The sequence below is a fragment of the Tiliqua scincoides genome, chromosome 4, assembly GCF_035046505.1.
Source record: "Tiliqua scincoides isolate rTilSci1 chromosome 4, rTilSci1.hap2, whole genome shotgun sequence".
NCBI lineage: Eukaryota > Metazoa > Chordata > Lepidosauria > Squamata > Scincidae > Tiliqua > Tiliqua scincoides.
Window position 1 is genome coordinate 111,234,855 of NC_089824.1, and position 13,949 is coordinate 111,248,803.

A 13,949-nucleotide genomic window follows, 5' to 3' on the forward strand; every position below is an offset into this window, starting at 1 on the left:
TGTATATTGCAATGCAGCACATCATGTGAAAAAGTGGTGAGATGGCACTCTTCTGAATTTTTCCTGCTTCCTTTTGTCTTTAACAGCCCAATCCTATCCTGTGCTGGAATAGCAGGCTGGCCGGCCTGCTCTGTATCCAGTGCAGGTTTGGGGCTGGCTGCAGCACAACCTTGGGCAAGGGGAATCACTTCCCTTTACCCCTTGTCACATGGCAGTGGCCCGAATGGGGCTACTCAGTTCTGCACCACTTAAAGAGGTGGCAGAGATCTGAGTGGCCTGGTGCTAGGCCAGGCCACCCGGGAGGGAAGTTAGAATCCGGCCTAAGTGCCAGAACCTGGTATCACCCCCTTCCTGGGCCTAACCTGCTGACCGTCCCACCCGCCGCCCACTCTCCCCTGCCCTGGAATGCTCCCATTCTGCCCTCCCCTTGCCCTTCCCAAACCCCCACACCAGCCAAGGTAGGCTGACGTAAACGTAGCTGTCCGCCAGTGCAGTGGGGACTGATATGGCCTTTGGAGGCTGGCACATGTCCTTGCACCAGCCTACCTCCTTCTGCGGTGCCACAGAAGTACTTAATTGGATTGCTGTCCCTAAGTGTACCAGCAGTAAAGGGAAAGGTATGTTGGCTCTTGGGCCTTGTTGGGGCTGTTTAAGCCTGCAAGGACATTGACTCTAATTGACTCTAATGACATTGACTCTAATGGGACTTACTTCTGAGTAGACATGCATAGGCTTTGGCTGTCCATAAGCAGAAGCATGGAGGGTGTTTTTGATGGATTGTGGGGGAGACAGGTAGGGTGTTCTGGGGGGCAGACATAGCGAGTGCAATTAGTGAACTCTCTGAGTGGACAGGAATTTGAGGGTCTTGAAGTGATATCTTCTCCTTTCAGGTGGGCTTTTTGAACCACCAAATGAATTTGTAGAATACCAACATTACTGCCAATAACTGAAATCATTCAAAATTTAGAACAAATATTTATTTTTGAACAGTAAAATGCTTGATCAAATTTAGAGGCTTGAGATAATAGATGTAATTTTAGAATGAAGAAAGAAGGGTAAGAACCACTTCCCTCATGGCTACTACTGCAGAATCATTGCGGTATGATAATGCAAAGCCATAACCGTGTTTAATTCAAAATAGAGGAAGAGGTGATTAGTCAACATGTCCTCAGTAAATTATATTCTGCAGAGAAGTGTTTGAAATGTTTAAAAAGGGAGTTTGTACACTGGATCAGAGGGGCAGGTATGGCTTTCTTGGAAAATGTTACAGATCACTTAGAAAGAACATGTTCTCTTTGCCTAGTTTTGTGAAATATTGCTGCTGACAGAACTGGAGGAGAATCTAGGACTGACCTCCAAGTTACATAGTGTTATATTTGGAGGTTTTCACTTCCTTTCCCTGACAGTCAGTTCCGTAGGAGAGTAGAGAGAAGCAGAGAACAATATTATTGTGTCCTGCCTTCTAGAAAACTGGTGTGTACCATGATAGAAAGGGGAGCTAGTGAATGTACTGTATGGCTAGTGATTAAATGTGGAAAACAAGATGAATACTGCGGCCTTCCTAGGGCCGAATATTTCCCTTAAAGTGCCAGATTGAATTTGGTACAAGAGACAAGATTATGAAGCTATCTAATTATAACAAACATAATAATCAGTCACAAATTAAAAACATTTTTGAGCAGATAAGCATCCAGAAAGGATACTTTAAATTTTGTTTGGACTAGGTAGGATGATTGTGTCAGATATTGACTCCTAACATTCTGTTGCTGTCAAATATGTTTAATTAGCTCAGATCAGCTAGTAATAGTTGGAGTTTGTTTTTTTTAATCATCATTGAAAAGAAAATCTAGATACTATTAAAGGTTTTTGTTATTATTTCTGGGGAGGAATCTTGCATTTACCATTCCCATCTTTTTCCTATGTCACAGCAGTTAACAGAGAGGACTGAATGTAATTGTAATGTACTGTATTCTAACATAATAGCTTTGGGATCATAATGTATGTGCTGTTCAGTTGTAATTTCATCTCTTCCTGCAATGCATCAGATAGGGAGTGTGGAATCATGGGAAGTTCCGTTTCTTACCTCTTCCTACAACAGGTGTCTTTGTCCGCTCACTTTGTGCACACATTATCTATCATACACCCACACTGAGTCACACTGACAGAGAAAACTGCAAAGGCAGGAAGAGCTGCTTTCACTTCTAGCAAATATTATCTACCAGGAAGTTGAATGCAGAGTGGAAAAGAAAATGCTTGTTGTGAAGAGATTTCCAGGACTCCCTAAATAGTGCTTGGGAAAACAGAGTGCAGGTTTTAGAATGTCAGGTAGGAATTTTATCTACAGGCATCAAGGAAGAAGAGTTTGTTTAAGGCTTAGAGTTCCATTACCTTCACTGGAAAACTAGTAAGACTAGCCTCTGCAGTTTATGGATATCAAGTTTAAATTAGAATAAATTAGACTTTTTTCCTGTACTTTCTGGGTTAAATATGATTGGTAGCTATCTTAATCTCAAGGATTTCTCCTTCCAGCTTTGCATTTTGCTTGACTTAAGCCTATTAAAATTCTCTGCTGTTTCCTAGCAATAACATGTCATTTTTACTCCTCCCTTCTTAAAAGGGATTTTTTAAATCCTGAATGCTACAGCTGTATCCCAGCTTTCCTGTTTAACTGCAAACACCACCTGTTGCTATTGAAAATCCATAAAACCATTGAGAGAGATTCCTGAAGAAAAACAGGATAAAGAGAAGAGCAGAGTTAATTATTTTCAATCTGAAGAACCAAGCATGTGACAATGTGCTAGGAAATGCCACGTGATTTTTGCAACCACAAAAATGTATCCTTTTTATATATATTGGATTTTTTTAATCACTGGAACAAAATGCCTATAGAAAAGAGCAAAATATGCAGTAAGTAAAACAGAAGCAGGACTCTTGGTTCCTTCATTTTTTATCTAAGAATTTGAAACACTTGCAAGTTTGTGATATTTTGAGGCCGTAAACTTTTACATAGCTTTGCATGTCTCCATCAAATTGTAGATCAAAAAACTCAGATGTTTTATTTTGCTTATTACTGATAAATGTAGTGTATAGTGAATGAGATACTGGTGGACTGAAACCACCAAGTCACTATTGCAGTTAAAAGCTACAGGAGGGCCAAATGCTTCCTGTTAAAAGTGTTAAAAGAGTTTCTGCTCTTCTGTGTTTTGAGAGTGAAGATTGCTTGGATGAGATTTATTATTTTGAGGTGCAAGTTCTTTACCTAACCAGGAAAACTAGTTCTTATAATCTTGCAGCTATGTGAGATTATTTCAGGACTGCAATTTAAAAGAATCATGAGCCACCATGTTTCTGTTTTATGTCAGTTTATTTCAAAGAGAAACAAAGCACTCCAAAAACGGACTAGCTGCCAAAGGAAAAAACATTTTTTCTAAGTATCTGATAAGCTGCTCTATGAAATTTCAAGGGTGACAGAACATGGTTCATTCTTTCTGTGAGAATTTGTGGAATAAGCAAAAGGCGAGTCATCTTGAGAAATTGAGACTCCTCCACTAACAAGAATCTTCTGACTGTGGTGAAACATTACATTCAAAGGAAACAGAGGTTTGGAATCCATATTGAACTGATGTTTTCTAATATTTATCTCTGTGCCTCTTTTGGACTTCATTTCACCTTGAGAAAGAACTTTCTTATTATTGAAGACAACCTTAATGAATTACTCTTCTGTTCCCTGTGAATGTGGACAGGTGTTTGAACTACACATTTCCTGCAAAGATAAGGGAAACACCCTAAGGAAAGCAGCATACAGGAGCTGAATTGGTTGGCTGCTGTGTGTTTTTCTTTTTTTGTTCCTTCTGTGACACTCCACCCACTTAGTTGCTTCAGGTGGGTGTGATCAACCGAGACAGAGCTGAGCTAATTCTTTGTCATTGGATACTGAGCCTGTTGCTGGTCACTGCTGCAGAGAGTGTATTGACAAAATGATGCAAGAAATTTCCATTGTGGTGGCCTACGATTCTCATGTTTTTAGCCAGCGGTACGATGAAGACTTTCTGGCCAGCCTGGTGGCGATCAGCAAACCTAAATATGTGGTAGGTGTCCAGATTGTGAAATATTGTTGGTTCCAATTTATCTTTAATGTTGGAAGTTATTTCTCCCTGGTCTGTCGTCTTTAGTCCTCATTGACTTGACAATATTCCCCAACTTTTCAAAAACCTTCCACATTCACATATAATCATAGCCCCTTGTTATATATATGCCATTGTCTTGTGTAGAAGAATTGCTTGATCATCCTTGGTACTGCTACACTAGCGTAAACTTGAATGGTGCTTCAGGGCAACTCTTTGTGCCTGGGGTTGACCTTGCTTAACTTGAAGGACTAGTGAGCTTGGTAAGAACCAAGTCAAGAGAAAAACACATCCTCCTTACCTATCTTTTATTTGTTTATGGAAAAAAGAGAGAAAAGGGAATCTGAGCAATTGCAGTTGCATGTACTTAGGCACCCTTTCACCCCATTCAGTTGGTGATGGGGTCTGAAGAGTCAAGCCTCACAGGAAAGGTAGGCTTTAACCAGGGAGAGTAATGTGCATATGGAATGCTTATAATTTCACAGCAGCAAATACAGACTAGCTATTGTGCTCCTTGTACAAGAACTGAGCAGCTTTCCTCTGAGGAATTTTAATTCACAATTTATCAGCAGAAAACTTGGCTCAGTGGGGTTTAAATGGTGTAATCTGGTATAATCCAGAGTTAAGTTGCACCTTATTTAAAATATTTATTGCCTTGCCAGCCACAGTGTATGCAAATCTCTGTGAGCGTGGACCCTTAGTTACCTCACAAAATTCCTGTTGGATCACCAGCGTCACCTTAATACTTTACATTGATGGTACATTTCTTAACGAAGTAATATACAGTGCTAGAATACTTCAGAATAAGTCTACAGAGGTGGCTGATCATGTGGCTGAATTTTTTCCTTCCCAAAGCAATCAGACAAGATTCAACTCATGTTGGTGGGGCACTGTGTGTTACATCAATGTCTTTTGTGCAGTACTACAACCAAAACTGATTTTTTACTTACTCCTACAGTAGAATCTCTCATATACTAGAATCAGCAGCACAGGCTGGTGTGGTGTGATATTGCCTATCATAGTTTTTCATGTTATATATTTTTTATATTATTATGTTGCTATAATATTTGTATGCATACAAAGCTATCCTTTCATCTGTGCAAAAGACTTCAGAGCACAACATCAAAAAGAACAAAATCAAGCACATTTGAAAATGGACTGCCAAACATGTAATGCCAATCCATGCTCTTATCCCCTTGTTCCCACAGGAAATCCCTCTTCTTCATCCAAACCAACCCACCATGATAGCTCAAACTCTCCTTTCCCCATACACACCAGAAGAGTCTGCAATGTTTACCCCTTCCTTTCACAGGAGGTTTGTAGTTGTTTCATCCCAATTGCATTCTGCTTACTTTTTATTATCTATTCACCATCCATGTAATGGGAGTAGGATTAGGAATACTATATTCTAATTCACAGACACATTTCTGTTCTTCTGTCCATCCACATGCATTCAAATGGAGAGAAAAATGAATGTAAAAAATGGAGAGAAAATAAATGTCATTCAGGAGAGCCTAAACATTTGCACTTCTTTTTCTCTGGGCAGAAAGCCAAGGGGACAAAGCTTTTAGCAGCAGACTTACCCAGCTTCAGCAACTAATAAAATGATGACAGCAAGGCTGCAGGTTGGGACCAATTTGGTGTAGGCAAATCAATATAGGCAAATGAGCAGTAGCTAGTTTTCTACCCATACCTTGGCGGTGGGTAATGGTGGTGGGGAGAAACTGGCGAACCAGCTGTGAATCTTCAAATAAAATTTATTGCATGAAACTTGGTGGCCCATACAACATTGATGTCCAGTTAGTCTGATTATTATATTGTGATTCTTATCTAAAACCTTGTGCCTACGCCACTAGGCTGTACTTGTTTTGCCCCTTGGATTTTGTTTACCATATTTCTATCCCACTTTTCTCCCCCTGAGGGGACCCAAAATGACTTTTTACAAGTTTTAGATAATACTGTAATAGAAAACCTCATTAGGAAATCTTAACAAAGAAGACTGTGTGTGTCGTTTTACAGTAATTATTCTAAGTAATAAGGATATAGACTTGAGAAAACTTAGGAATTTTAGCAATCATGGAAAGAATTACTAGCTTGATTAACTGAAGAAAAGCAAAAATACAATCTGATGTTATCTGCAAAAGTCAATAAAACATCTGTACAGTGAGAACATGGGCATGGGTGCAGTTTTATGACAACAGAAATAGCAGTAATAAAATAGCATTTATATTATGTGTTAGATTAGTGGTTCCCAAACTTTTTAGCACTGAGATCAACTTTTTAAAATGACACTTTATCAGGATCCTTCTAGCTTTACGAGACTTTAAAAAAGTTTCAAATTACCAGCAGTTCAAACCCTCTGTTTTTATCTTTTTTTACTATGGGGGAGGTGCCTTTGGGAGCATGTGGATGAGCTCCACATTCATCATTGTGGTGGTCTTCTGTTCCCCTCAGCCTGCCCTTCATGTGCACCAAGGCACATTCACATACTCATGAGTAAACATATGTACTGCTCTGTCTTGGTTCCCATAGAACTCGATACATTTTCCTTGTCAGTTGCCAGCTTTTCAGTTTTGCGATCCAACCAAAAATCAGGTCACAACCCACAGTTTGGAAACCACTGTGTTACAATGTTCAAAAGTACTATATATGTGCAGCATCTTGGGTCCAAAATACATGTTACATTCAAATCATTGTTAGCCCTGACTTGCCTAACTGTTCTTCACAAAATAGCAGCTGCGGGGGCCCCAATCTAGATCAGGACCACAATGGGCCAAAGAGTCAATGTTCCTTTCCCCCCATGGCACAATCCCAATCCAGATCACCCTTTCCTGCAGCTACTATTTGATCATAAGAACATAAGAACAGCCCCACTGGATCAGGTCATATACCTCATATACCCATCTAGTCCAGCTTCCTGTATCTCACAGCGGCCCACCAAATGCCCCAGGGAACACACCAGATAACAAGAGACCTCATCCTGGTGCCCTCCCGTGCATCTGACATAGCCCATTTCTAAAATCAGGATGTTGCACATACACATCATGGCAGAGATGCATTGCATAATTGCATACTCTACATTATGTTTGGAGACCGGACAATCACTCTTAGTATCAAGAGCATGGCTTTTAACCATACACTATTGGCTCCAATTACATTATAACGTGAAACCAGGCAGTCTCCTATCCAGAATGCTATCTGAGTCTGGTTCTTCTAAATGGTATAGCCAAATTAAATCGAAAATTGAATCAATTGGTTTTTCATTGGATTTTTTAAGTTTCTATCCATTCCCTGGAGTTTATCAAAGGGTAAAGCAAAGAATGTTAGACATTGAGGCACAAAACCTCTTTGAACTTGCTTCTAGAATTTGCTCCCCTCTTAATTTCTCTATCCCGCTAAAGTATGGGCAAATGGTTCCTTATCTGAGTATTCTGATCAACCCTTCTGAACGTCGTGCAATCTCCTTGGCAAGATTCAATGTGTTTCCATCCAAGGTCACAGAAGGCAGATACAGGCAAATACCATACAAAGAACGCCTCTGCCCTTGTAATTTGGGAAATGTTGAATCAATCATACACATTCTTTTTTATTGTCCTCGGCACACTAGATCCCGCCAAAATGAATGGGCTTTCGGATGAGGCAAAACTGAAGTGTCTCCTAAATGACTGCTCACCAGATGTGCTAGAGGGAGTTTCTAAATTTTTACTTTTAGCGATTTCTAAACCTTCTTAATGTAATTTGTCAAAAATGTTGATATTTTATGTTGAACTGTAAATGTTTTATTAGTAATTTAGTATCTTAACTCCGTTTTTGATAAACGGGATTAGGACTAATTATGTTTGCTTTTATGATTTCTCTATCTATGCCTAATAAAGGTTCATTCATTCATTTATTCATTCACATCATGGCTTGTAACCCGTGATGAATTTTCCCTCCAGAAACTTGTCCAATCCTCTTTTAAAGGCATCTAGGCCAGATGCCATCACCACATCTTGTGGCAAGGAGTTCCACAGACCAACCGCACGCTGAGTAAAGAAATATTTTCTTTTGTCTGTCCTAACCCTCCCAACAGTCAATTTTAGTGAATGACCCCTGGTTCTGGTGTTATGTGAGAGTGTAAAGAGCATTTCTGTATCCACTCTGTCCTCCCCGTGCATAATTTTGTATGTCTCAATCATGCCCCCCCTCAGGCATCTCTTTTCTGATCAAGAAAAGTTAAACACATTAGGATCAATGACACATTTAACATAATGCATAGTTTGGCTCTCAATAGTCCCTGAAGAGCACTGTAAGAGAGGCTGATGTTATCATTGCCCTGTTGCAAATGAGGGGTTAAGTCAGATATAGAGTTACTTGCCAAGACAGTCCAGTCCTAACCTGCACTGATGCAGTGGTGCCAGCGTGGCCGTACTGCATCCTAAGCACTAACTGAGCAGGCTGTAGGTCTTCTTAAGGTAAGGGGACATTGTCCCCTTTTCCTATGTAAAGCACCAGCCTGCTCAGTGGGGCAGCTTGGATATATACCTGCTAAATAGCTGGTGCAAATCCAAGTCATCCCACTTCAGGTTTCCAGGCCCAGGCACAGGATTCAGTGTGAGCCAGCACTGCTGATTCAGGACCCTACCCACCCATCACCAGACCTCTGCCTGCCCTTCCCCAGCCCCTAACTGCTTATTGTGCCTTTTATCTGCTCTGGCACGCATTCCTTCTTGTACCAGCGGGGATGGCACAGGCTTTCCCGCTGGTGCTCCTAACTGCTAGGCTGTCACAATGTGCTTTACAGCACATTGTGTCACTGTAGGTTGGCACAGCAGTCACTGCGCAGGTGCTACAGCCAATTAGAACTTGCCATAAAATAATTTGCAAATAAAAGATTGAGCTGTGAACTAGGAATTTACAGGCTTATGTCTTATTTCCACACTATACAAGCTGGAAATGGTTTTAGGATTATTGCGATGTGATGAGATGTATCTATAATCTCCTTCCTATTTGCTACAGAATAAGATTTTTTTTAGAAATTTAACCAGGGACACCTGATTTCCCTCTTCCCCAAGAGTGCATCCTTGTGTTGCTTGTGTCTCTGAAAGGAGTTTAAAAATGGAAGTCATCTTCCGAAGGTCGCCAGTTCGAGGCCTCCAGCACTGTGCGACCTTGAAGCAGCTGACAAGCTGAGCCGAGTTATTCCATCTGCTCTGAGCGTGGGAGGATGGAATGCGTGGCCAGATCAAGAAAGTAACACCTGAATGTTGTGGTTCTTGTAAGATAGAACATTCTTTCAAATTGTAAAAATCCCTACGGGGATTTAATAAGCCTGCCTATGTAAACCGCCTTGAATAAAGTCTTGAATAAAGACCAAGAAAGGCGGTATATAAATACCTGTATTATTATTATTATTCTCAATTTGCAAGACATTTTTACATTAGTTTAAATTCTGACTTCTTTCTTCCCCACCCACCTATCTTGTGCCTTGGAATTTCACAATCTAACTGCCCTAATTCTCGGAATTGTCGCTTACAATGTAGGATAGTCTCCATGCAACTTCCTCTCCACAATCTGACCTCTCCACCTGCCAGGATGCTCCCACTCACCATCCCATATATTTTAGACTGTTCTGATTATTGCTGCCATCTGACTATGTGGGTGTGCTGACAAGATGTGAGTGATTCTGTAATCCATATTTATTGTGACATAGTGGAGAAAGTAGTGAAACTGCCGTTTTTAATCTACTTTGTTTGCACTACAAGTATGCAAAGAATAAGAGAACATTGATAGAGCTATGAGATGGTATTGACCTCATGACCTTTTTTGCGTTTTCTGAAGAATTCTGTCAAGACCCCAAAAGGGCAAAAATGGCAGTCATGAGAAGAACACTAAAATAGCAAATATCCTTCTGTGTGTTGCATGTACAGGGGATCCCCCATATCTGCAGATCCCGTATCCACAGAGTCAGTTATCCACAGATCGGGTCTGGGCCCCCCCAGTGCACACAACCCTGCACGGTCCCCTTCTGGAGCTGAGGGTTGCTCCACTCTGCTGAGCTTAGTGCCACTCCCCTTGCCTCCAGAGGGGGGCAGCCCCCAGACCATGGGGATGGGTATTCGCCCATATGACGGTTCCATGTATCCGTGCAGAGAGAGGTGTGTTCTGGAATGGAACCCCTGCGGATAAGGGGGCACCCCTGAATTTCCCATCTTTCTGCCAAGGCACCTGAGCTATTTTACCTTTTAAAATATGAAAACGACAACAACAAAAGATATGACAGAAACGTATTATATGCCTTACGTTAAATAAATAAAGATGGCCTGAGCTTCCTTGTCCTGAGCTCTTCCTTGCCTTCACTTCCAGGCACAGACATCTTCAAGTAGCCCAAAGGAAGTGGAAGGTCTGTCCTATCTGAATTTTCTCAGACCAATGCTAGTCTCTGGCCTGACATGAGCTTCCTGGCCTGGGCTTTAAAAAAATTTTTTTTTCTATACTTCGTATGTAATGGAAACTTGATCACAATAACTGTATTTACTTTGGCAAAGGAATCATACTATCTTTCGACTAGTTTTCTAGGGAGAATATTGAATGCATTTGTTACAAGTTGAAACCAAATCTAATCAATCCACATCTTAGATGTACTTGTTAACTCTTCAAGTGCTAGTTCAGTCTTGAAAAACTTGCACCTGCCTTTTTACCCTGGCACAAGATTGCTGGATACCATTTATTTAAATATTTTGGAACATGCTAACTTCAAGAGAATCTCTATTTGGCTATGCTTCAGTTTCATCTACATTCTCTAGGATTGGGATTATTAATCTAAGTGATTAATGGCATTAATCACCCCTCTCAGATCTCACCATCTCTTTTGTCTCAACCCACTTGAAATTTGGGGATGTGTATGGATACTCAGTATTGTAGACAGCAGCATTTTAATTTATCTATCACATTTGTTTTCTCCTCCACCCCCAAAGAGCTTAAGGAGACAAATCAAAGGCTATTGTGGGGGTCTTGCAACAACGGCAATAGACTGAGAGCATTTTACCTAACAACCAACCGCTGTTCCTCAATGGCTGAAGGAAGATATGACTCTAGATCAGTGGTTCTCAGACTTTTAGCACCGGGACCCACTTTTTAGAATGAGAATCTGTCAGGACCCACCAGAAGTTATGTCATGACCGGAAGTGATGTCATCAAGCAGGAAGAGTTTGAACAATCTTAGGTTGCAATCCTATCCACATTTACCAAGGAGTAAATCCCTTTTACTATCATTGTTAAAAGTATATACAGAGTAGCCTGTTAAAAATACAGATCTGTAACATTTGCCCAATGCAGTCACATGCCATGGTAGCAAAAAGTCTAATATATTAAAAATAAAATATTGAAATAAATGGGGACCCACCTGAAATCGACTTGCGGCCCACCTAGTGGGTCCCGACCTACAGTTTGAGAAACACTGCTCTAGAACATGTTTCTTACTGATTTGTGCAAAGCTATGCTAATACCTCTGTTACATGCATGATTGTATCTTTAGCATAGTTCTCATGTTACACAGCCATGTATCTGTTGGTATTTGATGGTATTTCAGTTTAGCTTTTCATAATCTATATTTATATTTATTCCCTCACCTCAATCAAAATTAGCTCCCAACAAAACATACTACAATTAAAATCCACCCCAAAGATATAATACAAGATATTAGGAACACATGGGAAAGTCTGAAGTGAAGAGGATGGGATAATGTTTGGAGCTCACAGATCTCACTTCAGGCTTTTTGTAACCTGCATTTTCTTGTTGTTCTTCCCATAGCTTGCTTGGTTAATATATTTCTCAGAGCTTTTTAAAATTAAAACTAATTGGATAATTTTCATCAAATACCCAGTCAGTATTCTGATTACTGAAGAGAAATGTATACCCTTGTTTTTTTATTACACAATTAAAGTTCCACAATTAAAGCTACAATATTGTAGCTTCTGTTAGATCTGACAGAACATTGAGAAGCTGTTGGTGCTACTTAAGGGATATTATTGTACATGCACATGGCTTCTCATGGCTACTTTGAAGTGAAGGAAAAGGTGCTGGAGCACATCAGATCTCTGGCTAATCACTGTCTTGATCTAACCATCTTACATGGTTGCTGCAAGAAAAAAAAATGAGATGACCACATATGCCACTCTAGCTCTTCAGTGCGATGTTAAGTCCATCTAGGAAAATGCTTCAAAATAAGTGTCAACGCATTAACTGTTTATTGTAATTGCTTTAACTTGGGAGCACATTAGGCATCTGTTAGGAAATAAAATAAAAGGTGAGTATCTTGCATCCAGATCACAAATAGCAATTTTTTTTAAAGGTTAAAAAAAAAAAAAGGTTCAAAGTCAAAAGTCACACTTGAAATTGGAGGCAAATTGAAATAAAATCCTAAAGCAAATCAGGATATTTGCTAGGCTTTTCCTTGTCTACAATTACGTGCTTTCTTGCATTCCCATTATTCACCTCCTGGTCCTAAGGAGAGTGCTGGCTGCATGCAGTTTAACACTGCAAGTGCTAGAACAAGTGCAACTCCCAGCAACTCTCAATCCGATTTCTCCCTTTGTAGATGGTTAGGGGAACAAGATCTCACCTACTTTGTCACTATTCAAGCAACAGGAAACCTCAACCCAGCCCCTTGGACCTCCATTGGCCACCATCAGGTGGACAGGCTTGACCCCAACAAGGTTTTCTGCCTGGTCCATTGTTCTATCCAAGCCCGGCATCAAAGTTAAATATTGCCAGAGGATGTGCAGGTTACAGGGGTTGTAATGGTAAAGCTATAAACATCTTCAGTGCCAGGCCAGTTCCATTTTACACATAGTTTACACAGGCATTACAAACGGAGTGAAGAGTTCTGTGCACCACAGATAATACTGTATAGTGAATTCATTCATTTTTGTTCCTGGGTCATCTGTTGTTCTACAGTGAAGGATGAAAAATATTTTAATCTGAAATTATGGTATGTACGCTAAGGGTGCAATCCAAACCTGCGCTGGAGCAAGCAAGCCAGGAAGCTTGTGCTGCATCCAACACAGGTTCGTTGGCAGCAGAGGCTCAGCCAGAGGCAAGGGGAAACTTTTCCCCTTACCCCTGGGTAAGGGCTGCTGGCCCCAATGGGTCTCCTCGAACCTGCACCACCTCTGGAGGTAGTGCAAGTCTGAGGAGAGTGGAGCGGCTCGAAGCCATTCCGTTCTTCCCGGGGACAAGGGTTGTGATCTGGCATAACTGCCAGATCCCAGCCCTTCCTCCGGCTCCCCACGTGCCCTCCCCCAGGGCTGCCCATCACCCGCTCCCTCCCCACCCAGAAATGCCTCCCTCCCGCCTCCTCCACGCCCCACATGTCTACCTTTGCCGTTTGTGTTGGTGCAGGCGCACCAACACAAGTGGCTGTGAGGAAGCTGCTGCGGAGGTGCATCTGGATGTGCCAATGCGGCTTCCTCCCATGGAGGCGCAAACGTGCTTTATGGCAAGTCCGAGTTAGGATTACGCCCTTAAGTGCATAACATCTTTTATTCATGTGTAAAATTCTTTAGTACTTTATTTATAGTGCAGTTAAGATTTATTTGAAAGGCAGTTCCAGATCTGAACTAGGGAATGGCAAGCAGAAGTAGCCAAATCCTTCTAGGTACACTACTTCCAGTTTTTAGGGCTATGTATAAATGCAGTTAGACATTCCTGATTCACTTTTTAATTTAAACTGTTTAAAGTAATTTTGTGGGTTCAGAATAACATTTATGAAAAGACTTGAAAAACACAAGGAGTTGTGAGCTGTAATAGCTGTCTATTATATTTTGTATAGTAAGTAAGTTCTGT

The 13,949-nt window shown here is 40.9% G+C and overlaps 1 protein-coding gene across 6 annotated transcripts in view; it reads left to right on the forward strand.

Moving 5' to 3' along the window:
* The window catches only part of RABGAP1L (RAB GTPase activating protein 1 like), a 231,946-nt gene that overhangs the window by 190,035 nt on the left and 27,962 nt on the right, over positions 1–13,949 (forward strand). The window contains exon 1 of one of the 6 annotated variants that reach the window (XM_066624192.1): positions 3,941–4,088. The exons of the other annotated variants lie outside the window; for them this stretch is intronic. Coding sequence (XP_066480289.1) covers positions 3,978–4,088 — 111 coding nt within the window. The 5' untranslated portion in view covers positions 3,941–3,977. Of the gene's footprint in view, positions 1–3,940; positions 4,089–13,949 lie in introns of those variants that run through there. 6 annotated transcript variants of the gene reach the window in all.